This window comes from Aquarana catesbeiana, linkage group LG02, assembly GCF_042186555.1.
Source record: "Aquarana catesbeiana isolate 2022-GZ linkage group LG02, ASM4218655v1, whole genome shotgun sequence".
Lineage (NCBI taxonomy): Eukaryota > Metazoa > Chordata > Amphibia > Anura > Ranidae > Aquarana > Aquarana catesbeiana.
Window position 1 is genome coordinate 311,229,301 of NC_133325.1, and position 27,831 is coordinate 311,257,131.

General features: G+C 37.5%; 1 protein-coding gene across 7 annotated transcripts in view; it reads left to right on the forward strand.

Annotated features, from left to right (window-relative positions):
• LOC141127848 (zinc finger MYM-type protein 1-like) overlaps nt 1-27,831 on the forward strand; it is a 170,566-nt gene that overhangs the window by 20,029 nt on the left and 122,706 nt on the right. For 2 of the 7 annotated variants that reach the window (XR_012241596.1, XM_073614683.1), the window contains exons 2-8: nt 5,935-6,037; nt 6,641-6,728; nt 16,456-16,558; nt 17,182-17,269; nt 20,601-20,703; nt 21,262-21,349; nt 21,811-26,389. Coding sequence is in view for 5 of the 7 variants with exons in the window: in XM_073614683.1 (XP_073470784.1) it covers nt 22,676-23,821 (1,146 nt within the window). In the remaining 2 variants the exon portion in view is untranslated. Of the gene's footprint in view, nt 1-5,934; nt 6,038-6,523; nt 6,729-7,189; nt 9,578-16,455; nt 16,559-17,181; nt 17,270-17,728; nt 18,434-20,600; nt 20,704-21,261; nt 21,350-21,810; nt 26,390-27,831 lie in introns of those variants that run through there. The other 5 variants (XR_012241597.1, XM_073614685.1, XM_073614687.1 and 2 more) reach the window with 5 other exon arrangements.

Sequence of the window (27,831 nt, forward strand, 5' to 3'; positions counted from 1 at the left end):
ATATGTGTAAATATGTGCCTATTTCTGGGCATCCTCGAAAACAAAGAGTTGAGGTATTAGGTGAATATTTTGCCACTCTAGCGGGTACAAGGTACCAGCGAGTTAGGACTTTATAATTTGTCTCCAGTGCTAAGATGTTGGGTGAAGATGACTTAGATGTGAGCCATATGTTAGACCAGTCCGTGTCTTCTAAAGTTCGTCCCAGGTCCTCCTCCCACCTCTGAACGTAAGAAGGTCTATTAAGATTTGCTACTCCATATAATTGATTATAAAGTGATGAAATTGTACCTTTAGCAAATGGATCTTTTGTACAGATTGATTCAAAAATGGATAATTGGGATAATGGTGTATCCCCTTTTAGGAATGGTGTATAGAAATTTTTGATTTGGAGATATCTAAATATCTCAGAGTTTGGTAGATCATATTTTTCTCTAAGCGATGGGAATGAAAGGAATGATTTAGATGCTATGAAGTCATTTAGTGTCTGAATGTCTGATGTTGTCCAAGCTTTAAAAGAATTTGGGTAGATCCATGCCGGATAAAAGGCCGGATTTCTGATAAAACAAAGGAGAGGATTGTGTGGAGATTGTAACTGATATTTGGTTTTTAGTTTATCCCAGAGAGATAAGAAGTGTTTAGTTATGGGATTATGAATTTTAAAGCGGTCTTTAGGATCAAGCCATAATAAATTTGATATTAATAGAGGGTCATTTTCTGAAGCCTCTATAAATACCCATAATGGGATTTCCTGTTTTGCATGGTATTTGGACAGACTGGCCAAATGTGCTGCTCTGTAGTAGTTAGTAAAATTAGGGTATCCCAGGCCTCCTTTATTTTTGGGAAGATGTAGTGTGTGTATAGGTATACGTGGTTTAGAAGAGCCCCATATAAACGAAGTTGCTCTTTTTTGTACTATTCTCAAAAAATAGGAAGGAATTGGAATAGGGAGGACTCTGAATAGATAAAGCAATTTGGGTAGAATAGTCATTTTGATTGCATTAATCTTCCCTATCCAGGATAAAGGAAGTTGCGACCATTGTTTTATTAGATTTGTGATCTGTCTTAATACAGGAGGATAATTGGTTGAGAATAAGTCAGAATGAGATGCTGTTAAATGAATTCCAAGATATGGGATTGATTTTTCTGCCCATGTGATTGGGAGTGCAGCCCTAGCCGGGATCAATTCCATGTTTGTGAGTGAAATATTAAGCACTAGGCATTTCTTAGGATTAATCATAAGGCTGGATAGGGCTGCAAATCCATCAAGAGCTGGTATTAAGTTAGGACCAGAGACCTGTGGTGATGATAGAAAAAGTAATATATCGTCTGCAAATATACATAATTTGTGTGTAATACCTCCTACTTCAATGCCAGTTATAGTTTGGTTTGTTCTGATGTATTGGGCCATGGGTTCGAGTATAAGGGCAAATAATAAGGGAGATAATGGGCAACCCTGTCGGGTACCTCTTTCGATATTAAAGGCTTCAGATTTGTATCCAGCATATTTTATATAGGCTTTGGGTTTATTATATAATGCTTTGATCCATGTTAAAAAGTGGGGTCCAAAACCCCATTTTTGTAATGAATATTGCATATATTGCCAGGATACTGTGTCAAATGCCCTCTTAATATCGAGAGATAGAAAACATAAAGGGATTTTCCGTTTTTTAGCAATATGTGCCAATAACACTGCCCTGCGTATATTATCGCCTGCCTGTCTATTTGGCATGAAGCCTACTTGATCTCTATGTATTAATTTTCCTATAATGCTATTGAGGCGTTTTGCTATTATTTTTGCTAATAATTTAATATCGAGGTTTAACAGAGAGATAGGCCGATAATTCACACAGGAAGTATCATCAGAAAGGGGTTTTGGAATCATACAAACAATTGCCATTAGTGTTTCTTGCCGAAAAGAATGTCCATCTAGAAGTTTGTTAAAAGTTTCAGTGAGAATGGGAGAGAGTATTTCTGAGAATGTTTTATAGTATAAAGCCGAGTAGCCGTCTGGGCCTGGTCTTTTGTTAAGTTTTAGGTCTTTTATGGCGTTAGCAACTCCATCTCTAGTTATAGGCTCATCCAAACTGCTTTTTTGATTCTGAGATAACTCAGGTAAGGTTATTTTTGAGAAGAAGGATTCAGCTTCTGTAGGATTAAATTCATTGTTTGTCTTGTATAAAGTTGCGAGATGTGAGTGAAATTTATGGACTATTTTAACTGGATTACAAGTGTAAACATTTTTTGATAATTTCAAACGTATTGGTTTGAAAGATTTGTTAGTTGAATTTAATGCCCGAGCCAAATATGTACCTGGTTTGTTTGTATTCATGTAGAAATTGTGTTTGGAGCGTTTGAGGGATTTATCAACTGACTCAGTGAGAAATAGATCGTATTCCAATCTAGATTTTTCCAGATGAGATTTTGTACTCTGAGATGGATTATCTTGAAATGATATGTAGGCTGCATTAAAATTGAGTTCTAGTTTTTTTGCTAGATTTTTGCGTTCCCGTTTAAATAGTGCCATTTGTCTTTGTATTGTACCACGCAAGACAGGCTTATGAGCTTCCCACAGTGTTATTGGGGAGATGTCTGTTGTATTATTAATTGATATGTATTCCTTTAAAGCTTGTTCAATGGCCATCTGATGTAGTGGGTGTTTGAGCATTATGTCCGGTAAGTACCACGTTGGGTCATGCGCTTTTGGTATGGCTGAGGCTATAGTAGTGTATACTGCATTATGGTCAGACCACGGAATCGGAATTATATCTGATGCAATAATTTCTGGTATCATTCCTATTGTTAGAAAAATATGATCTATTCTGGTGAAGGTTTGATGAGGGTGCGAGAAATAAGTGAATTTCTTTTTCATTGGGTTACTTTCTCTCCATGAATCTACCTAGATTGTATTTGGAAAGAAGTTGAGAAAAAGGTAATCTAGAGGTTATTTTGGATGGTGTAAAAGGTGATTTATCTAGAAATGGGAGGAGGACCTGGTTCGAATCCCCACACATTATCACTGTTCCTATTTTGTGTGTATTAATCACTTGTAATATATGTGAGAGGAATGGTGTAGGTTGTTTGTTAGGAGCGTAGTAGGAAATCACCGTGATTGCTGTATCCATTATATAACCCATGAGTATCAGGTATCTACCTTCTGGGTCTTTAATTTCTGATGATAAGGTGAATGGTGTGGATCGGTGAAATGCAATTAGAGTTCCCCTTTGCTTGGTACAGGCAGAAGCTGTGTAAATTTGTTGATAAAAAGGGGAAATATATTTTGGAGTAGAATCTTTGGTGAAGTGTGTTTCTTGGAGGCATACTATGTGAGCCTTCTTGTTATGGAAAGTACGGAAGGCTTTGGTCCTTTTTTGAGGGACATTTATTCCCTGAACATTCAGGGAAAGTATATTCAGTGGTGCCATGGCAATAGATCAAATAGTTTTGACTCACTTTTTGTTATGCAGAGCTGACTGCGCAGATCAACCTGTGTGGACTGAAGAGATGAATAGATAGAAAAGAAACCAGTGAATTCTGGAGTAAAGAGTAAACAAAAAACATATGAGATTAGATGATACATTGTATAAATTATTTTTTGCAAGTAATCACAATTTACCCATGAAAGAGAATAAATATCTCTCTCAGGGGAATAAGTGCCTTCGTCACACTCCCACATAATATGGTTGGGAGAATGAGGAGGGCTAATGGGGGTACACGGATCTTCCGCTTACAGGAGAGAAGTGCTATGTCAAAAGACATCAAAATGATGTTTCATTAATTGGAGTGCAGAATATAGTTTTTGTTGAAATTATTTATTCTAGGGTGGTTGTATATGGTTAGTCTTGCCCTAGGCTAAATAATTCAGTTAGAAAGGTACTGTTAATAACTTTGGTATTGATGAAGATAGTTTGAATTATTTGGGGATTTTAACCCTTTTAGAGTAAACAATTACATATTTTATTCATATGTAACTGTTTAGATATGTTAACTCATAAAATTGAGGTTGTATTGCTTCAGATTAGAATAAACAAAAACATAATTCTAGGAACTAGTTAGGTAATAATATATTTGTTTTAAGAAAAGAAAGAAAAAGCTTCCATTACTTCTGGATTATTGAACATATTTGTCCTAAAAAGTAATAAATCTATTGTTATTACCTGATAATATATAACTGAACAAGAATTTCCTTATTTCACTTATATATTCTAAGGCTATATGAATCAGAAGTAATAAGAAATATAACTGGAATGTAACATGATCCCACACAGTGTGTGACTATCAGAATGCAGTTACATTCAGTTATAAATATAGGTTTTTTATAGAGAACCATCTCTTAGTATAATAAATGAAGAGATATCAGGAATTAGGATGTCAGTCCATTGAATCTTCTTGGTCCATGGATGATGTGGCATAACGGCCTCTTTTGTGAGAATGATGATTCCCATTTTGTTCTGAAATTTTCTGGGTGCTGCCTGAAGGTGAAGTTGACGCCATTCTTCTGCGTGTGGGAGTGTTGCTGCTTGTGGGTTCTGTCAGATTTAATTTTAAAAGGGTTTGTTGTAGTTCATCTGCTGATCTGCTTCTGTAAATTGTACCTTGGTAGTTAAATCTGACTGAAAAGGGGAAGCCCCATTGATACATAATGTTGTGGCGTTGCAGTTCCATTAGTTGGGGTTTCATGGATCATCTTTTAGTAATAGTAAGTTGGGATAGGTCAGCAAAAATTTGATAATTGTGTCCTTGAAAATTAAGTTCCTTTTTTTCTCTTGCAGCAATTAGTATTTGTTCTTTCGTTCTGTAATAATGAAATTTTGTGATTATATCACGTGGGGGTCCATCTTTCTTTTTGGCTGTGAGGGATCTGTGTACTCTGTCCAGTTCTAAACGTTCAATAGGGATATCTGGCTTTAGTTCTTGTAATAGAGCAGTAATAGTAGATTGCAGGTCTGTCACAGTTTCAGGTATTCCCCTTATGCGCAAGTTTGAAAGTCTGGCTCTATTTTCGTAATCTTCGAGCTTAGTTTGAAGTATTAAATTCTCTTTTTTTAATTGTTCCAATTCTGTTATATTTTCTTGGGTTGTAATTTCAATTTCATCCATTTTTATTTCTAAGGCTGCGGTGCGGTTTCCCAGCTCTCTTATTTCTTTGGTTAGGCTTTTTGTTATTTGGTCTGAGGTTTGTTTTAAAGCCTTATGAAGCATCTTTTCAAATTGTAATAATATTACTGGGGATACTGAGGAGGCTTGTGGAGAAGTTTGTGAGAGGATTTTTTCTGTATCTGACTCAAATGGAGAGTCTTGCTGTGACATTTTCTGTCTGTGAGAGCGCCCTGATGCTGTATCTTGTGAGGTGACTGGAGCTGCTTCAGCTGCAGTGAGTGCCTGTAAGCTCTTTGTGAGGTGATTTTTATTTCTGCCACGGTTTCCTCTCAGTACCATATTTCCTGCCCAAACTTTCACAGTTTGTTCCCTGGGGCAAAAAGGTTCAAATGGATACCTTTTGAGCCTGCAGGCTCCGCTTTGTCCTTCTCTTCTCTCCTCAGCGGTGTGGAGCTCTAACAATGCATGTCTGCTCCGCTAGGCTACGCCTCCTGCCCCCCTCGATCACATTGATTTTAAAACAGAATCCTATAGTATAATTTAAATCACAGACTGTGTTTATTATAATTTGTAAAATAGAATGTTGGTTTAAGACAGTCTGAAAGAAATTAGAACGTTACCTACCTAGATAGATTTCATTACAGTCATATTATGGTAACCTTGCCTTACCCATTTAATAGATATAAAATATACTTCAATATATAATTCCACAAAGGAAATGAGGACAACTTGGCAAGCGACATTTTGTATGTATTAATCACAATTTACTCTTGTAAAATGCTGACAACCAGAAAATAGATTTTTATACTGTATATTGCTTTTATCTTTTTCTAATAGTATTTTATGTGCAACATAACATCAACATTAAAGTTTTTTTTGGAATTGCACCACCGAAACGCATGTCAACAACAATGCATTCGAATATGCAACAACAAAACAGGTAAAAATCTCTCTCTCCTTGTCTTCTCTCTCCTTGTCTTCTCTCTCTCCTTGTCTTCTCTCTCTCCTTGTCTTCTCTCTCTCTCCTTGTCTTCTCTCTCTCTCCTTGTCTTCTCTCTCTCTCCTTGTCTTTTCTCTCTCCTTGATTTTTCTCCCCTGTGACCTGTCGGATCATGTATGGTGCAGGTGGTACATAATAATTTGAGTCGAGCAAGCATGGTGGTGGGAGTGCCAGTGGGACCCTATTTCAATTGTAAATGCCCAATTGAGGTTTCATGTAGTTTAGAGCAACCACCGTTAGCACTACTTACTGCTAGCCAAGCGCATTCACTTTTACATCTATACTATTAATATTTTGAGGCCAACACAGCCCTGCCTTGTTGCCTGTTATATTTTAACATGATTCATGTTACAATCAGATAATAAATTGCTGATGCTATGAACACCTTGGCAATGCCATTGATTCGTTTAGGCTATAATAAAATGTATTTCTCATCTGGGAGAATTAAAAACCTCCCAACCCTGTATGTGGTTTGTATATTGCATAATGTTTTTGGCCAAACACAATGCAGCTGTTGACAGCTTTCTGCTTTCCCTTCATTAGAAGTTGGTCAGGCTGACTTGATATGCACTGGTAAGGCTGAGCCTGAATGGAAGAGACACCAAAGAGGCAAAACCCCCTACGACAACTGGTAAGTAGACAAAAAATTCTAAATAAAAAATATATTTTCCAAAAAATGACACTTCATTTGCAATTTTCAATAGTCTTGCCATAAAGATTTAAAGTTTTTCAATAAAAGTAATCTGGAGCATGGAGACTGTCTGTCAGAAGGATTTATTAATGTAAAAATTTGTCATGTGAGGTCACGGTGTTGACACTACCAGTAGAAAAGTTTCTAACAATTCATAAGTTTCAACTGACACCTCATTTATTTAAACTGGCTCACTGTAGGACAGTGATTTTTACCCTTGGCCCCCCAGATGTTTTGGAACGACATTTCCCACGATGCTTGAATACACTGCAGAATATGCGCATCATGGGAAATGTAGTTCCAAAACATCTAGGGTGCCAAGGTTCTTGAGACCAGACAGTCTATGAGACCACTCTCATAGTTGAGACCAGAGTAATAAATTCGAAATAATTTCTTCATAGGATATGGATATCAGAAATTTTTTTCAGCAAAAAAGGGTCAAAAGCATCAGGAGAAGCTGAGCCTGAGTCTCAGGAAGAAGCCGTGAGCACGAATCAAATTTCAGAATGTGATGACAGTATTTTACTTGCAGAGGAAGGCACTTCTAGTACCACAACAGATACATTAGTGGGTGATGGATCCATTGCTATGACTGCAGTTTGTGATGTTACTGATCTAGGAGATGTGGATAGTGGTTCTATGCAGCCTAAACTAAAGCAATATCTATATGAAATGTTTGGTTCACAAAAGCGATCATTCCAATTTCACTGGTTTGAAAAATATAATTGGCTAGAATATTCATGTACCAAAAATACTGCATTTTGTTTTGCTTGTCGAAATTTTGCCCCAAAAGGCAAGAGGCACAATCTGGACGCATTATTAACCACACAAGGTTTTAAAAATTGGAAACGTGCTTTAGATTCCTTTAAGGAGCATGAAGGAAGTGCTCTTCACAAGTCTAGCATGTTGGCATGGGCAGCTTGTAAAGATGCTAAACTGCGTGGAAATGTTGTAGAACAAATAGAAAAAGCTACTGAACTCCACATTCGAGAAAGGCGAGAATATCTAGAATGAATAGTTGCAACCACAGTGCTTCTTGCCAAGCAGGGCATTTCATTTTGAGGTCATTTAGAAGGAGAAGGAAGCCTAAATAGAGGCAATTTTAAAGAGTGCCTAAATTATTTACGTAAATTTGATCCTTTCCTTCAAAAGTACAAGCCTCCAGGCAATGCTACCTACACTTCACCTTCATCACAAAATGATCTCATACAGTGCTGTTCAGAAGAAGTAACAAGTACAATTGTTAGGCAGTTAAAGAAATCTGGAATGTATGCCATAATGGCAGACGAAGCAAGGGATAAAAGAAAAGAGCAACTTGCTATCTGTGTACGCTTTGTTGAACCTGACACAAGTGCTGTAAAAGAACATTTCCTGGGATTTTGTGAACTGAAAGATTTAAGTGCAAATTCAATAACAGAATCTTTGGAAGATTGCCTCACAGTTAATGGTTTAGCCAATGTCCTCTGTGTTGCTCAAATGTACGATGGAGCTGCAGTTATGAGTGGCGTAATTGGTGGTGTACAAGCAAAGTTTCAGAAAAAACATCCTGAAGCTATTTATGTTCACTGTTATGCCCATGAACTAAACCTTGTACTCTGCTATACCTGTAAAGCAATCCCAGAGGCTTCAGATTTTTTTCAAACACTAGAAAACCTTTATACTTTTTTTAGTGTTTCTTTTACACACCACCAAAAGTTCATTGGACTAAAAGAAACAGAACTAGTACAGCTCTCAGAGACACGTTGGTCTTGCCAGATACGTTCCATTACTGCCCTAATACGCAACTTTACAGCTGTTGTGCAGTGTCTTAAAGAGGAGAAATCTGCCATAGCCACTGGCTTGTTGATTAAATTGCGCAGGTTATCAATGCGTTACTGCCTTTTTGCATTTGAATTGTTACTGGGTACTACAGAAGGTTTCCATAAGTTGCTTCAGAAGGAAAACCTAGATTTGTCTACTGCATTAGAGTATAAAAAAGATGTTTGTACTTCATTAAGATCTCTAAGAACCAATGCCAAATCAAGAGATATACTTCAAAAAGCTGTTTCTTTGTTTGACACTGACACTGAGAATCCACAAACATCCAGGCAAATTAAAAAAACAAAAATGATGGAAGACTTTGTGTACGAAGCCAGACCAACACCACGTGATCATTTGTCAAGTGAAGATGATCTTAGAACAAAAATCTTTTACCCTTGCTTGGACCGAATGCTCTCTGAACTTGACCATCGTTTCTCAAGCATTAAAGAAAATTTGGTCAAGGGCATTGAGGCATGCAACCCACTTTCTTCATCTTTTCTGTCAGAAGACATAAAGGCACTTGCACAACATTACATAACTGATCTGCACTATGAAGAAGTAGTTGTTGCTAAAACTTCTTTGAACGCAAAAAACAGGAAGATGTGGTACTAACAGTACAGCACATTTGCAAACTTTTGGATCCTTTAATGTTTCCAACGGTTAAAAAAATCATGCGCATTGTCCTAACAATTCCTGTGAGCAGCTGCTCTTGCGAAAGATCATTTAGTGCTTTGAGACGTCTTCATACATGGCTCAGAGGTACAATGGGGCAAGCAAGGCTTCATCATCTTGCAGTTCTTTCCATTGAAAAGGGCGTTTTGGAATCGGTGTCTGATGAATGTGTAATTGATCATTTTGGTAACAAACGATCACGAAGGCATACCTTGGTTCTCTCAAGAGATTAACCATTACAAGCACTTCAGCTGCCTCAGTAAATTGAATTTGCTCCTGGCTGAAACTAATATTCTAAACTATACCTATAGTAGGGGTAGGGTAGCTCAAGAATAAATAAATTAGAACATTACCTGCTGGGCCGGCTACCTAGATTACCCTTACCCATTTGATTTAATATAATATATACTTCAATGGATAAATGGAGAAAATGCTGGCTTGATGTCTGATCACATTGATTTTCCTTGTCAAAAGAAGTTTATTGAGTATACAATGTTATAAAGATACATAAAGTTAGTTTACAAGGATCTATAAAGTAAGCTCATTGTTTTACAGTAGGGTTTATATAGGTAAATATCATGAAATTTCAAATATTAAACATTGGGTTCATGTAAACCTAAATTAAAGATATATATCATTTCCTTAGTTTCTTTTGTACGTATTTAAATGATTTATACCTACTATACATATTGTTTACAAGTAGAGTGTATATAGGTCAAATAAATTCTGATAATGAGCTTTAATCGTAAGGTGGAGAAAAGGAAAGAGAAAGAAGAAAAAGGGTTGAAAGGTAGAGGTATGGTCCACAAGGTTGTCCCGCTCGTCAGTTTATTATTCTTTTTAGTTCTTTTTGAAGCCTTAGAATGGGTGTCTCTGTAAGTCATTTAATCTGTTACCATGGCAACAGGACAGAGTCATTGAAGTTTGACAGGAACTGTTGTTTTATCCAAGGATGCCAAAGTTTTTCAAATTTTGGAATTTGATTTTGATCGATGGCTACCATCTTAGCATGGGACATTGTATTATTCATTCTGTGAATTGTTTCTGCTAGTACCAATGTAGGAGATTTCCATGCCTTGGCCACTGTTTGTTTTGCATCCGTTATTAGTTGGATCATAAGTTTGAATTGAGAGAGTGTTAACCATTCCGGTTTTAGATTAAGTAAAGTTAAATATGGATCTGGTTGTATTATTTTTTTAAATATTTTAGATGCAATCACGAAGACTTCCTTCCAGAAGGTTTGGATTACTGGGCACGTCCACCATATGTGTAAATATGTGCCTATTTCTGGGCATCCTCGAAAACAAAGAGTTGAGGTATTAGGTGAATATTTTGCCACTCTAGCGGGTACAAGGTACCAGCGAGTTAGGACTTTATAATTTGTCTCCAGTGCTAAGATGTTGGGTGAAGATGACTTAGATGTGAGCCATATGTTAGACCAGTCCGTGTCTTCTAAAGTTCGTCCCAGGTCCTCCTCCCACCTCTGAACGTAAGAGGGTCTATTAAGATTTGCTACTCCATATAATTGATTATAAAGTGATGAAATTGTACCTTTAGCAAATGGATCTTTTGTACAGATTGATTCAAAAATGGATAATTGGGATAATGGTGTATCCCCCTTTAGGAATGGTGTATAGAAATTTTTGATTTGGAGATATCTAAATATCTCAGAGTTTGGTAGATCATATTTTTCTCTAAGCGATGGGAATGAAAGGAATGATTTAGATGCTATGAAGTCATTTAGTGTCTGAATGTCTGATGTTGTCCAAGCTTTAAAAGAATTTGGGTAGATCTATGCCGGATAAAAGGCCGGATTTCTGATAAAACAAAGGAGAGGATTGTGTGGAGATTGTAACTGATATTTGGTTTTTAGTTTATCCCAGAGAGATAAGAAGTGTTTAGTTATGGGATTATGAATTTTAAAGCGGTCTTTAGGATCAAGCCATAATAAATTTGATATTAATAGAGGGTCATTTTCTGAAGCCTCTATAAATACCCATAATGGGATTTCCTGTTTTGCATGGTATTTGGACAGACTGGCCAAATGTGCTGCTCTGTAGTAGTTAGTAAAATTAGGGTATCCCAGGCCTCCTTTATTTTTGGGAAGATGTAGTGTGTGTATAGGTATACGTGGTTTAGAGCCCCATATAAACGAAGTTGCTCTTTTTTGTACTATTCTCAAAAAATAGGAAGGAATTGGAATAGGGAGGACTCTGAATAGATAAAGCAATTTGGGTAGAATAGTCATTTTGATTGCATTAATCTTCCCTATCCAGGATAAAGGAAGTTGCGACCATTGTTTTATTAGATTTGTGATCTGTCTTAATACAGGAGGATAATTGGTTGAGAATAAGTCAGAATGAGATGCTGTTAAATGAATTCCAAGATATGGGATTGATTTTTCTGCCCATGTGATTGGGAGTGCAGCCCTAGCCGGGATCAATTCCATGTTTGTGAGTGAAATATTAAGCACTAGGCATTTCTTAGGATTAATCATAAGGCTGGATAGGGCTGCAAATCCATCAAGAGCTGGTATTAAGTTAGGACCAGAGACCTGTGGTGATGATAGAAAAAGTAATATATCGTCTGCAAATATACATAATTTGTGTGTAATACCTCCTACTTCAATGCCAGTTATAGTTTGGTTTGTTCTGATGTATTGGGCCATGGGTTCGAGTATAAGGGCAAATAATAAGGGAGATAATGGGCAACCCTGTCGGGTACCTCTTTCGATATTAAAGGCTTCAGATTTGTATCCAGCATATTTTATATAGGCTTTGGGTTTATTATATAATGCTTTGATCCATGTTAAAAAGTGGGGTCCAAAACCCCATTTTTGTAATGAATATTGCATATATTGCCAGGATACTGTGTCAAATGCCCTCTTAATATCGAGAGATAGAAAACATAAAGGGATTTTCCGTTTTTTAGCAATATGTGCCAATAACACTGCCCTGCGTATATTATCGCCTGCCTGTCTATTTGGCATGAAGCCTACTTGATCTCTATGTATTAATTTTCCTATAATGCTATTGAGGCGTTTTGCTATTATTTTTGCTAATAATTTAATATCGAGGTTTAACAGAGAGATAGGCCGATAATTCACACAGGAAGTATCATCAGAAAGGGGTTTTGGGATCATACAAACAATTGCCATTAGTGTTTCTTGCCGAAAAGAATGTCCATCTAGAAGTTTGTTAAAAGTTTCAGTGAGAATGGGAGAGAGTATTTCTGAGAATGTTTTATAGTATAAAGCCGAGTAGCCGTCTGGGCCTGGTCTTTTGTTAAGTTTTAGGTCTTTTATGGCGTTAGCAACTCCATCTCTAGTTATAGGCTCATCCAAACTGCTTTTTTGATTCTGAGATAACTCAGGTAAGGTTATTTTTGAGAAGAAGGATTCAGCTTCTGTAGGATTAAATTCATTGTTTGTCTTGTATAAAGTTGCGAGATGTGAGTGAAATTTATGGACTATTTTAACTGGATTACAAGTGTAAACATTTTTTGATAATTTCAAACGTATTGGTTTGAAAGATTTGTTAGTTGAATTTAATGCCCGAGCCAAATATGTACCTGGTTTGTTTGTATTCATGTAGAAATTGTGTTTGGAACGTTTGAGGGATTTATCAACTGACTCAGTGAGAAATAGATCGTATTCCAATCTAGATTTTTCCAGATGAGATTTTGTACTCTGAGATGGATTATCTTGAAATGATATGTAGGCTGCATTAAAATTGAGTTCTAGTTTTTTTGCTAGATTTTTGCGTTCCCGTTTAAATAGTGCCATTTGTCTTTGTATTGTACCACGCAAGACAGGCTTATGAGCTTCCCACAGTGTTATTGGGGAGATGTCTGTTGTATTATTAATTGATATGTATTCCTTTAAAGCTTGTTCAATGGCCATCTGATGTAGTGGGTGTTTGAGCATTATGTCCGGTAAGTACCACGTTGGGTCATGCGCTTTTGGTATGGCTGAGGCTATAGTAGTGTATACTGCATTATGGTCAGACCACGGAATCGGAATTATATCTGATGCAATAATTTCTGGTATCATTCCTATTGTTAGAAAAATATGATCTATTCTGGTGAAGGTTTGATGAGGGTGCGAGAAATAAGTGAATTTCTTTTTCATTGGGTTACTTTCTCTCCATGAATCTACCTAGATTGTATTTGGAAAGAAGTTGAGAAAAAGGTAATCTAGAGGTTATTTTGGATGGTGTAAAAGGTGATTTATCTAGAAATGGGAGGAGGACCTGGTTCGAATCCCCACACATTATCACTGTTCCTATTTTGTGTGTATTAATCACTTGTAATATATGTGAGAGGAATGGTGTAGGTTGTTTGTTAGGAGCGTAGTAGGAAATCACCGTGATTGCTGTATCCATTATATAACCCATGAGTATCAGGTATCTACCTTCTGGGTCTTTAATTTCTGATGATAAGGTGAATGGTGTGGATCGGTGAAATGCAATTAGAGTTCCCCTTTGCTTGGTACAGGCAGAAGCCGTGTAAATTTGTTGATAAAAAGGGGAAATATATTTTGGAGTAGAATCTTTGGTGAAGTGTGTTTCTTGGAGGCATACTATGTGAGCCTTCTTGTTATGGAAAGTACGGAAGGCTTTGGTCCTTTTTTGAGGGACATTTATTCCCTGAACATTCAGGGAAAGTATATTCAGTGGTGCCATGGCAATAGATCAAATAGTTTTGACTCACTTTTTGTTATGCAGAGCTGACTGCGCAGATCAACCTGTGTGGACTGAAGAGATGAATAGATAGAAAAGAAACCAGTGAATTCTGGAGTAAAGAGTAAACAAAAAACATATGAGATTAGATGATACATTGTATAAATTATTTTTTGCAAGTAATCACAATTTACCCATGAAAGAGAATAAATATCTCTCTCAGGGGAATAAGTGCCTTCGTCACACTCCCACATAATATGGTTGGGAGAATGAGGAGGGCTAATGGGGGTACACGGATCTTCCGCTTACAGGAGAGAAGTGCTATGTCAAAAGACATCAAAATGATGTTTCATTAATTGGAGTGCAGAATATAGTTTTTGTTGAAATTATTTATTCTAGGGTGGTTGTATATGGTTAGTCTTGCCCTAGGCTAAATAATTCAGTTAGAAAGGTACTGTTAATAACTTTGGTATTGATGAAGATAGTTTGAATTATTTGGGGATTTTAACCCTTTTAGAGTAAACAATTACATATTTTATTCATATGTAACTGTTTAGATATGTTAACTCATAAAATTGAGGTTGTATTGCTTCAGATTAGAATAAACAAAAACATAATTCTAGGAACTAGTTAGGTAATAATATATTTGTTTTAAGAAAAGAAAGAAAAAGCTTCCATTACTTCTGGATTATTGAACATATTTGTCCTAAAAAGTAATAAATCTATTGTTATTACCTGATAATACATAACTGAACAAGAATTTCCTTATTTCACTTATATATTCTAAGGCTATATGAATCAGAAGTAATAAGAAATATAACTGGAATGTAACATGATCCCACACAGTGTGTGACTATCAGAATGCAGTTACATTCAGTTATAAATATAGGTTTTTTATAGAGAACCATCTCTTAGTATAATAAATGAAGAGATATCAGGAATTAGGATGTCAGTCCATTGAATCTTCTTGGTCCATGGATGATGTGGCATAACGGCCTCTTTTGTGAGAATGATGATTCCCATTTTGTTCTGAAATTTTCTGGGTGCTGCCTGAAGGTGAAGATGACGCCATTCTTCTGCGTGTGGGAGTGTTGCTGCTTGTGGGTTCTGTCAGATTTAATTTTAAAAGGGTTTGTTGTAGTTCATCTGCTGATCTGCTTCTGTAAATTGTACCTTGGTAGTTAAATCTGACTGAAAAGGGGAAGCCCCATTGATACATAATGTTGTGGCGTTGCAGTTCCATTAGTTGGGGTTTCATGGATCATCTTTTAGTAATAGTAAGTTGGGATAGGTCAGCAAAAATTTGATAATTGTGTCCTTGAAAATTAAGTTCCTTTTTTTCTCTTGCAGCAATTAGTATTTGTTCTTTCGTTCTGTAATAATGAAATTTTGTGATTATATCACGTGGGGGTCCATCTTTCTTTTTGGCTGTGAGGGCTCTGTGTACTCTGTCCAGTTCTAAACGTTCAATAGGGATATCTGGCTTTAGTTCTTGTAATAGAGCAGTAATAGTAGATTGCAGGTCTGTCACAGTTTCAGGTATTCCCCTTATGCGCAAGTTTGAACGTCTGGCTCTATTTTCGTAATCTTCGAGCTTAGTTTGAAGTATTAAATTCTCTTTTTTTTAATTGTTCCAATTCTGTTATATTTTCTTGGGTTGTAATTTCAATTTCATCCATTTTTATTTCTAAGGCTGCGGTGCGGTTTCCCAGCTCTCTTATTTCTTTGGTTAGGCTTTTTGTTATTTGGTCTGAGGTTTGTTTTAAAGCCTTATGAAGCATCTTTTCAAATTGTAATAATATTACTGGGGATACTGAGGAGGCTTGTGGAGAAGTTTGTGAGAGGATTTTTTCTGTATCTGACTCAAATGGAGAGTCTTGCTGTGACATTTTCTGTCTGTGAGAGCGCCCTGATGCTGTATCTTGTGAGGTGACTGGAGCTGCTTCAGCTGCAGTGAGTGCCTGTGAGCTCTTTGTGAGGTGATTTTTATTTCTGCCACGGTTTCCTCTCAGTACCATATTTCCTGCCCAAACTTTCACAGTTTGTTCCCTGGGGCAAAAAGGTTCAAATGGATACCTTTTGAGCCTGCAGGCTCCGCTTTGTCCTTCTCTTCTCTCCTCAGCGGTGTGGAGCTCTAACAATGCATGTCTGCTCCGCTAGGCTACGCCTCCTGCCCCCCTCGATCACATTGATTTTAAAACAGAATCCTATAGTATAATTTAAATCACAGACTGTGTTTATTATAATTTGTAAAATAGAATGTTGGTTTAAGACAGTCTGAAAGAAATTAGAACGTTACCTACCTAGATAGATTTTATTACAGTCATATTACGGTAACCTTGCCTTACCCATTTAATAGATATAAAATATACTTCAATATATAATTCCACAAAGGAAATGAGGACAACTTGGCAAGCGACATTTTGTATGTATTAATCACAATTTACTCTTGTAAAATGCTGACAACCAGAAAATAGATTTTTATACTGTATATTGCTTTTATCTTTTTCTAATAGTATTTTATGTGCAACATACCATCAACATTAAAGTTTTTTTTGGAATTGCACCACCGAAACGCATGTCAACAACAATGCATTCGAATATGCAACAACAAAACAGGTAAAAATCTCTCTCTCCTTGTCTTCTCTCTCCTTGTCTTCTCTCTCTCCTTGTCTTCTCTCTCACCTTGTCTTCTCTCTCTCTCCTTGTCTTCTCTCTCTCTCCTTGTCTTCTCTCTCTCTCCTTGTCTTCTCTCTCTCTCCTTGTCTTTTCTCTCTCCTTGCCTTTTTCTCCCCTGTGACCTGTCAGATCATGTATGGTGCAGGTGGTACATAATAATTTGAGTCGAGCAAGCATGGTGGTGGGAGTGCCAGTGGGACCCTATTTCAATTGTAAATGCCCAATTGAGGTTTCATGTAGTTTAGAGCAACCACCGTTAGCACTACTTACTGCTAGCCAAGCGAATTCACTTTTACATCGATACTATTAATATTTTGAGGCCAACACAGCCCTGCCTTGTTGCCTGTTATATTTTAACATGATTCATGTTACAATCAGATAATAAATTGCTGATGCTATGAACACCTTGGCAATGCCATTGATTCGTTTAGGCTATAATAAAATGTATTTCTCATCTGGGAGAATTAAAAACCTCCCAACCCTATATGTGGTTTGTATATTGCATAATGTTTTTGGCCAAACACAATGCAGCTGTTGACAGCTTTCTGCTTTCCCTTCATTAGAAGTTGGTCAGGCTGACTTGATATGCACTGGTAAGGCTGAGCCTGAATGGAAGAGACACCAAAGAGGCAAAACCCCCTACGACAACTGGTAAGTAGACAAAAAATTCTAAATAAAAAATATATTTTCCAAAAAATGACACTTCATTTGCAATTTTCAATAGTCTTGCCATAAAGATTTAAAGTTTTTCAATAAAAGTAATCTGGAGCATGGAGACTGTCTGTCAGAAGGGTTTATTAATGTAAAAATTTGTCATGTGAGGTCACGGTGTTGACACTACCAGTAGAAAAGTTTCTAACAATTCATAAGTTTCAACTGACCTCATTTATTTAAACTGGCTCACTGTAGGACAGTGATTTTTACCCTTGGCCCCCCAGATGTTTTGGAACGACATTTCCCACGATGCTTGAATACACTGCAGAATATGCGCATCATGGGAAATGTAGTTCCAAAACATCTAGGGTGCCAAGGTTCTTGAGACCAGACGGTCTATGAGACCACTCTCATAGTTAAGACCAGAGTAATAAATTTGAAATAATTTCTTCATAGGATATGGATATCAGAAATTTTTTTCAGCAAAAAAGGGTCAAAAGCATCAGGAGAAGCTGAGCCTGAGTCTCAGGAAGAAGCCGTGAGCACGAATCAAATTTCAGAATGTGATGACAGTACTTTACTTGCAGAGGAAGGCACTTCTAGTACCACAACAGATACATTAGTGGGTGATGGATCCATTGCTATGACTGCTGTTTGTGATGTTACTGATCTAGGTGATGTGTATAGTGGTTCTATGCAGCCTAAACTAAAGCAATATCCATATGAAATGTTTGGTTCACAAAAGCGATCATTCCAATTTCACTGGTTTGAAAAATAAAATTGGCTAGAATATTCATGTACCAAAAATACTGCATTTTGTTTTGCTTGTCGAAATTTTGCCCCAAAAGGCAAGAGGCACAATCTGGACGCATTATTAACCACACAAGGTTTTAAAAATTGGAAACGTGCTTTAGATTCCTTTAAGGGGCATGAAAGAAGTGCTCTTCACAAGTCTAGCATGTTGGCATGGGCAGCTTGTAAAGATACTAAACTGCGTGGAAATGTTGTAGAACAAATAGAAAAAGCTACTGAACTCCACATTCGAGAAAGGCGAGAATATCTAGAATGAATAGTTGCAACCACAGTGCTTCTTGCCAAGCAGGGCATATCATTTTGAGGTCATTTAGAAGGAGAAGGAAGCATAAATAGAGGCAATTTTAAAGAGTGCTTAAATTATTTACGTAAATTTGATCCTTTCCTTCAAAAGTACAAGCCTCCAGGCAATGCTACCTACACTTCACCTTCATCACAAAATGATCTCATACAGTGCTGTTCAGAAGAAGTAACAAGTACAATTGTTAGGCAGTTAAAGAAATCTGGAATGTATGCCATAATGGCAGACGAAGCAAGGGATAAAAGAAAAGAGCAACTTGCTATCTGTGTACGCTTTGTTGAACCTGACACAAGTGCTGTAAAAGAACATTTCCTGGGATTTTGTGAACTGAAGGATTTAAGTGCAAATTCAATAACGGAATCTTTGGAAGATTGCCTCACAGTTAATGGTTTAGCCAATGTCCTCTGTGTTGCTCAAATGTACGATGGAGCTGCAGTTATGAGTGGCGTAATTGGTGGTGTACAAGCAAAGTTTCAGAAAAAACATCCTGAAGCTATTTATGTTCACTGTTATGCCCATGAACTAAACCTTGTACTCTGCTATACCTGTAAAGCAATCCCAGAGGCTTCAGATTTTTTTCAAACACTAGAAAACCTTTATACTTTTTTTAGTGTTTCTTTTACACAGCACCAAAAGTTCATTGATGTTCAGGCGCAACTTGGACTAAAAGAAACAGAACTAGTACAGCTCTCAGAGACACGTTGGTCTTGCCAGATACGTTCCATTACTGCCCTAATACGCAACTTTACAGCTGTTGTGCAGTGTCTTAAAGAGGAGAAATCTGCCATAGCCACTGGCTTGTTGATTAAATTGCGCAGGTTATCAATGCGTTACTGCCTTTTTGCATTTGAATTGTTACTGGGTACTACAGAAGGTTTCCATAAGTTGCTTCAGAAGGAAAACCTAGATTTGTCTACTGCATTAGAGTATAAAAAAGATGTTTGTACTTCATTAAGATCTCTAAGAACCAATGCCAAATCAAGAGATATACTTCAAAAAGCTGTTTCTTTGTTTGACACTGACACTGAGAATCCACAAACATCCAGGCAAATTAAAAAACCAAAAATGATGGAAGACTTTGTGTGCGAAGCCAGACCAACACCACGTGATCATTTGTCAAGTGAAGATGATCTTAGAACAAAAATCTTTTACCCTTGCTTGGACCGAATGCTCTCTGAACTTGACCATCGTTTCTCAAGCATTAAAGAAAATTTGGTCAAGGGCATTGAGGCATGTAACCCACTTTCTTCATCTTTTCTGTCAGAAGACATAAAGGCACTTGCACAACATTACAAAATTGATCTGCACTATGAAGAAGTAGTTGTTGCTAAAAACTTCTTTGAACGCAAAAAACAGGAAGGTGTGGTACTAACAGTACAGCACATTTGCAAACTTTTGGATCCTTTAATGTTTCCAACGGTTAAAAAAATCATGCAAATTGTCCTAACAATTCCTGCGAGCAGCTGCTCTTGCGAAAGATCATTTAGTGCTTTGAGACGTCTTCATACATGGCTCAGAGGTACAATGGGGCAAGCAAGGCTTCATCATCTTGCAGTTCTTTCCATTGAAAAGGGCGTTTTGGAATCGGTGTCTGATGAATGTGTAATTGATCATTTTGGTAACAAACGATCACGAAGGCATACCTTGGTTCTCTCAAGAGATTAACCATTACAAGCACTTCAGCTGCCTCAGTAAATTGAATTTGCTCCTGGCTGAAACTAATATTCTAAAGTATACCTATAGTAGGGGTAGGGTAGCTCAAGAATAAATAAATTAGAACATTACCTGCTGGGCCGGCTACCTAGATTACCCTTACCCATTTGATTTAATATAATATATACTTCAATGGATAAATGGAGAAAATGCTGGCTTGATGTCTGATCACATTGATTTTAAAACAGAATCCTATAGTATAATTTAAATCACAGACTGTGTTTATTATAATTTGTAAAATAGAATGTTGGTTTAAGACAGTCTGAAAGAAATTAGAACATTACCTACCTAGATAGATTTCATTACAGTCATATTACGGTAACCTTGCCTTACCCATTTAATAGATATAAAATATACTTCAATATATAATTCCACAAAGGAAATGGGGACAACTTGGCAAGCGACATTTTGTATGTATTAATCACAATTTACTCTTGTAAAATGCTGACAACCAGAAAATAGATTTTTATACTGTATATTGCTTTTATCTTTTTCTAATAGTATTTTATGTGCAACATACCATCAACATTAAAGTTTTTTTTGGAATTGCACCACCGAAACGCATGTCAACAACAATGCATTTGAATATGCAACAACAAAACAGGTAAAAATCTCTCTCTCCTTGTCTTCTCTCTCTCCTTTCTCTCCTTGTCTTCTCTCTCTCTCCTTGTCTTCTCTCTCTCCTTGTCTTCTCTCTCCTTGCCTTTTTCTCCCCTGTGACCTGTCGGATCATGTATGGTGCAGGTGGTACATAATAATTTGAGTCGAGCAAGCATGGTGGTGGGAGTGCCAGTGGGACCCTGTTTCAATTGTAAATGCCCAATTGAGGTTTCATGTAGTTTAGAGCAACCACCGTTAGCACTACTTACTGCTAGCCAAGCGCATTCACTTTTACATCTATACTATTAATATTTTGAGGCCAACACAGCCCTGCCTTACTGCCTGTTATGTTTTAACATGATTCATGTTACAATCAGATAATAAATTGCTGATGCTATGAACACCTTGGCAATGCCACTGATTCGTTTAATCTATAATAAAATGTATTTGTCATCTGGGAGAATTAAAAACCTCCCAACCCTGTATGTGGTTTCTATATTGCATAATGTTTTTGGCCAAACACAATGCAGCTGTTGACAGCTTTCTGCTTTCCCTTCATTAGAAGTTGGTCAGGCTGACTTGATATGCACTGGTAAGGCTGAGCCTGAATGGAAGAGACACCAAAGAGGCAAAACCCCCTACGACAACAGGTAAGTAGACAAAAAATTCTAAATAAAAAATATATTTTCCAAAAAATGACACTTCATTTGCAATTTTCAATAGTCTTGCCATAAAGATTTAAAGTTTTTCAATAAAAGTAATCTGGAGCATGGAGACTGTCTGTCAGAAGGGTTTATTAATGTAAAAATCTGTCATGTGAGGTCACGGTGTTGACACTACCAGTAGAAAAGTTTCTAACAATTCATAAGTTTCAACTGACACCTCATTTATTTAAACTGGCTCACTGTAGGACAGTGATTTTTACCCTTGGCCCCCCAGATGTTTTGGAACGACATTTCCCACGATGCTTGAATACACTGCAGAATATGCGCATCATGGGAAATGTAGTTCCAAAACATCTAGGGTGCTAAGGTTCTTGAGACCAGACAGTCTATGAGACCACTCTCATAGTTGAGACCAGAGTAATAAATTTGAAATAATTTCTTCATAGGATATGGATATCAGAAATTTTTTTCAGCAAAAAAGGGTCAAAAGCATCAGGAGAAGCTGAGCCTGAGTCTCAGGAAGAAGCCGTGAGCACGAATCAAATTTCAGAATGTGATGACAGTATTTTACTTGCAGAGGAAGGCACTTCTAGTACCACAACAGATACATTAGTGGGTGATGGATCCATTGCTATGACTGCAGTTTGTGATGTTACTGATCTAGGAGATGTGGATAGTGGTTCTATGCAGCCTAAACTAAAGCAATATCTATATGAAATGTTTGGTTCACAAAAGCGATCATTCCAATTTCACTGGTTTGAAAAATATAATTGGCTAGAATATTCATGTACCAAAAATACTGCATTTTGTTTTGCTTGTCGAAATTTTGCCCCAAAAGGCAAGAGGCACAATCTGGACGCATTATTAACCACACAAGGTTTTAAAAATTGGAAACGTGCTTTAGATTCCTTTAAGGAGCATGAAGGAAGTGCTCTTCACAAGTCTAGCATGTTGGCATGGGCAGCTTGTAAAGATGCTAAACTGCGTGGAAATGTTGTAGAACAAATAGAAAAAGCTACTGAACTCCACATTCGAGAAAGGCGAGAATATCTAGAATGAATAGTTGCAACCACAGTGCTTCTTGCCAAGCAGGGCATTTCATTTTGAGGTCATTTAGAAGGAGAAGGAAGCCTAAATAGAGGCAATTTTAAAGAGTGCCTAAATTATTTACGTAAATTTGATCCTTTCCTTCAAAAGTACAAGCCTCCAGGCAATGCTACCTACACTTCACCTTCATCACAAAATGATCTCATACAGTGCTGTTCAGAAGAAGTAACAAGTACAATTGTTAGGCAGTTAAAGAAATCTGGAATGTATGCCATAATGGCAGACGAAGCAAGGGATAAAAGAAAAGAGCAACTTGCTATCTGTGTACGCTTTGTTGAACCTGACACAAGTGCTGTAAAAGAACATTTCCTGGGATTTTGTGAACTGAAAGATTTAAGTGCAAATTCAATAACCGAATCTTTGGAAGATTGCCTCACAGTTAATGGTTTAGCCAATGTCCTCTGTGTTGCTCAAATGTACGATGGAGCTGCAGTTATGAGTGGCGTAATTGGTGGTGTACAAGCAAAGTTTCAGAAAAAACATCCTGAAGCTATTTATGTTCACTGTTATGCCCATGAACTAAACCTTGTACTCTGCTATACCTGTAAAGCAATCCCAGAGGCTTCAGATTTTTTTCAAACACTAGAAAACCTTTATACTTTTTTTAGTGTTTCTTTTACACACCACCAAAAGTTCATTGGACTAAAAGAAACAGAACTAGTACAGCTCTCAGAGACACGTTGGTCTTGCCAGATACGTTCCATTACTGCCCTAATACGCAACTTTACAGCTGTTGTGCAGTGTCTTAAAGAGGAGAAATCTGCCATAGCCACTGGCTTGTTGATTAAATTGCTCAGGTTATCAATGCGTTACTGCCTTTTTGCATTTGAATTGTTACTGGGTACTACAGAAGGTTTCCATAAGTTGCTTCAGAAGGAAAACCTAGATTTGTCTACTGCATTAGAGTATAAAAAAGATGTTTGTACTTCATTAAGATCTCTAAGAACCAATGCCAAATCAAGAGATATACTTCAAAAAGCTGTTTCTTTGTTTGACACTGACACTGAGAATCCACAAACATCCAGGCAAATTAAAAAAACAAAAATGATGGAAGACTTTGTGTACGAAGCCAGACCAACACCACGTGATCATTTGTCAAGTGAAGATGATCTTAGAACAAAAATCTTTTACCCTTGCTTGGACCGAATGCTCTCTGAACTTGACCATCGTTTCTCAAGCATTAAAGAAAATTTGGTCAAGGGCATTGAGGCATGCAACCCACTTTCTTCATCTTTTCTGTCAGAAGACATAAAGGCACTTGCACAACATTACATAATTGATCTGCACTATGAAGAAGTAGTTGTTGCTAAAACTTCTTTGAACGCAAAAAACAGGAAGATGTGGTACTAACAGTACAGCACATTTGCAAACTTTTGGATCCTTTAATGTTTCCAACGGTTAAAAAAATCATGCGCATTGTCCTAACAATTCCTGTGAGCAGCTGCTCTTGCGAAAGATCATTTAGTGCTTTGAGACGTCTTCATACATGGCTCAGAGGTACAATGGGGCAAGCAAGGCTTCATCATCTTGCAGTTCTTTCCATTGAAAAGGGCGTTTTGGAATCGGTGTCTGATGAATGTGTAATTGATCATTTTGGTAACAAACGATCACGAAGGCATACCTTGGTTCTCTCAAGAGATTAACCATTACAAGCACTTCAGCTGCCTCAGTAAATTGAATTTGCTCCTGGCTGAAACTAATATTCTAAACTATACCTATAGTAGGGGTAGGGTAGCTCAAGAATAACAGTTAATGGTGGTTGGCTGTTTGGGATGCTATGTACAGTATCTCACAAAATAAGTACCCATACACCTCACATTTTTGTAAATATTTTATTATAGCTTTTCATGTGACAACACTGAAGAAATTACACTTTTCTACAATTGAACGTAAAAGTAGTGAGTGTACGGCTTGTATAACAGTGTAAATTTGCTGTCCCCTCCAAATAACTCAACACACAGGCATTAATGTCTAAACCGCTGGCAACAAAAAAGAGTTTACCCCTGAGTGCAAATGTCAACATTGGGTCCAAAGTCTTAATATTTTGTGTGGTCACCAATTTCTCGCACTGCTTTAACCCTCTTGTGCATGGGAGTTCACTAGAGCTTCAAGGTTGCTACTGGAGTCCTCTGGCTCTTCCACTCCTCCATGACGACATCACGGAGCGGAGCTGTTGAATGTTTGATACCTTCCGCTCCTCCACTTGCAGTTTGAGGATGCTCAACGATGCTCAATCTGGTTTAGGTCTGGAGATATGCTTGGCCAGTCCATCACCTTTAAACTCATAAGTCTATTTCCCAAAGACAACCCTTGGATATGACGCTGAAAACGTGCACTCTGACTCAACTTCTTTGGTCGACCATTGGCGAGGCCTGATCTGAGTTTAACCCCTTCCCGCCGACCGAACGCACATATGCGTACTCGGCTTTCCGGGGTTATACCGGGATGATGCCCGCAGCTGCAGGCATCATCCCGGTACCGTTGTTTTCAGCGGGCGATCGGCTACCCGAGTATAACAACTGATGCGGCTAAAAGCCTCTCGGCTGTTATACCGGAGGAGCGGGAGGGGACATCTCCCACCGCCTCCCGCCGCTGTTACCGGGCCTCCCGTGCGATCGGGAGGCCCGGTGTCCAATCGGGAATCTCCGGCGGCTGGGGGCGGGCTGGAACGAAGCTGTGAGCGGCTTCGTTCCAGCCTTCTAATTGTAAACGCGGAAGCGACGTCATGACGTCACTTCCCGTTTACTCGGCTGCCAATGGCGCCGAATTTAAAAAAGTATACAGTATTCAGAATCGCCGTTTTCGGCGATCTGAATACTTTTAAGTGTAAAGGAGGGATGGGGGGTCTTTTAGACCCCCCATCCCTCCATAAAGAGTACCTGTCACCACCTATTACTGTCACAAGGGATGTTTACATTGCTTGTGACAGCAATAAAAGTAAAAAAAAAAAAAAAAAATTTTTAACACAATTTATAAAAGTACAAAAATAAATAAAATAAATTAAAAAAAAAAAATTTTAAAGCGCCCCCGTCCCCGCGAGCTCGTGCAGCGAAGAAAACGCATACGGAAGTCGCGCCCGCATATGTAAACGGTGTTCAAACCACACATGTGAGGTATCGCCGCGATCGTCAGAGCGAGAGCAATAATTCTAGCCCTAGACCTCCTCTGTAGCTCAAACCTGGTAACCGTAAAAATTTTTTAAAGCGTCGCCTATGGAAATTCATAGGTACCGTAGTTCGTCGCCATTCCACGAGTGCGTGCAATTATAAAGCGTGACATGTTTGGTATCTATTTACTCGGCGTAACATCATCTTTCACATTATACAAAAAAATTGGGGTAACTTTACTGTTTGGATTTTTTAAAATTCATGAAAGTGTCACTTTTCCAAAAATTTGCGTTTAAAACACCGCTGCACAAATACCGTGTGATAAAAAATATTGCAACAATCGCCATTTTATTCTCTAGACTCTCTTCTAAAAAAATATATATAATGTTTGAGGGTTCTAAGTAATTTTCTAGCAAAAAATACGGATTTTAACTTGTAAACACCAAATTTCAAAAATAGGCTTAGTCATGAAAGGGTTAACCTGTCCTGCTAAACCGCTGTATGTTTTTGGCCACCATGCTTCGGCTCAGTTTCAGGTTATTGGCAATCTTGGAGCCAAGGCCATTTTTATATAGAGATCCTCAGTTCTTTCCCATGAGGTGCCACCGTGGCATGTATTTAGATCTTCCAGTATCAGAGCGATAACACCAAGTTTCACACCTGAGACCTTGTTGTAACACTAGCGACTAACGAATCACATGAAACTGGGAGGGAAAATGGCTAATTTGGCCCAATTTACCCCCCAATTTGGGAGGTATACTCTTGCCAGCAGTTTAGACCCTAATGGCTGTATGTTGAGTTATTTTGAGGGGACAGCAAATTTACACTGTTATACAAGCTGTACACTCACAAATTGTAGCAAACTGACATTTCTTCAGTGTTGTCAGATGAAAAGATAGAATAAAAGATTTACAAAAATGTGAGTGGTGTACTCTTGTGAGATGCTATATGTACCACTTTATTGCAAAATTATTTCCTACAGTAAGACAATGTCTGAACAAGTACAATTGTTAGTGAATTTAATCGAATGCATGCCATAGTAGCAGACAAAGCAAGGAAGGGATAAAAGAAGGCAGCAACTTTGTATCTGTGCAAGCAATGTTCAACCAGACACAAGTGCTGTCAAATCTTTCAGTTCACAAAATCCCAGGAAATGTTCTAAGTGCAGATCCAATAATAGAAAATCTTCAAAAGATTCTCTGGCATGTCACTTGTGTAGACAATCTCTTCTCTGTCTTACTCAGACATCAAAAATTAGTTACTGAAAATGGAATATTGTAATACTATACTACAGTTTAAAAATGATGGCCCTTTACAGTACAGATTGTTTACTATATGGTTAACGAGTTGTAATATTTGCAGTTTTACTACAACAAATTGTTTGCACTTTTATTTAAAGTTTTAAACTGGTGTATTTTTCAACTCATGAAGCAACTTGCACTTTTTTTTTTTTGTTTTGTTTTTCAAGAAACTCCAAGTTGTAGTGAACCAAAATACAAATGGCAAAGGTCAAGCTATGGATACTACTAGTACTACAGTCGATTTTGGAGAATTTCTCCATATTGGTTATTTTTACCTCCATTTAGCATTTTGATCTTTGCTATCGTTTGGAGTTTATTGAATAAACCACTGTTATATGTTAAATGAGTGTTATAACAAGTGTCTTAAAAATCGACTAAGAAACCCATGCCATGTTTAGGGTAGTCTCTCCTTCCAGTATACCTCTATGAGTTTGACCCTAAAAGTGGGATAGTTCTATCTATACTATAGTCTATAGGCACCAAAATAACTTTAGCTTAATGAACCATTTTTTGTGTATTAATCCTGCCCCTGCAATCTGTCTCACAGCTCAATTCTCTGCCATTTAGCTGTTAAATCACTGAATTTTTTTATGTTTTTGTTTTTCAGCCTAGTCATAACCCTGCCTTGTGTGACCAACACAGCTTCCTTAAAATGTTGCTGTCAAGAGACATCTAATGTTTAGACTTCCTTTACTGTACATTGGGGTTGATTTTCTAAAACTAGAGAGTGCAAAATGTGGTGCATCTGTGCATAGTAACCAATCAGCTTCCAGGTGGTATTGTGAAAGCTGAACTTTCTAAGCTGAAGTTAGAAGCTGATTGGCTACCGTGCACAGCTGCACCAGATTTTGCACTCTACTGTTTGGTGTTTAAAAGTTATCTCCTGCACTGTAATTTGCCTTTAGGAGACACCTCCCGTATCGTATGTGCTTAAGGTTAAATTTACAGAGGA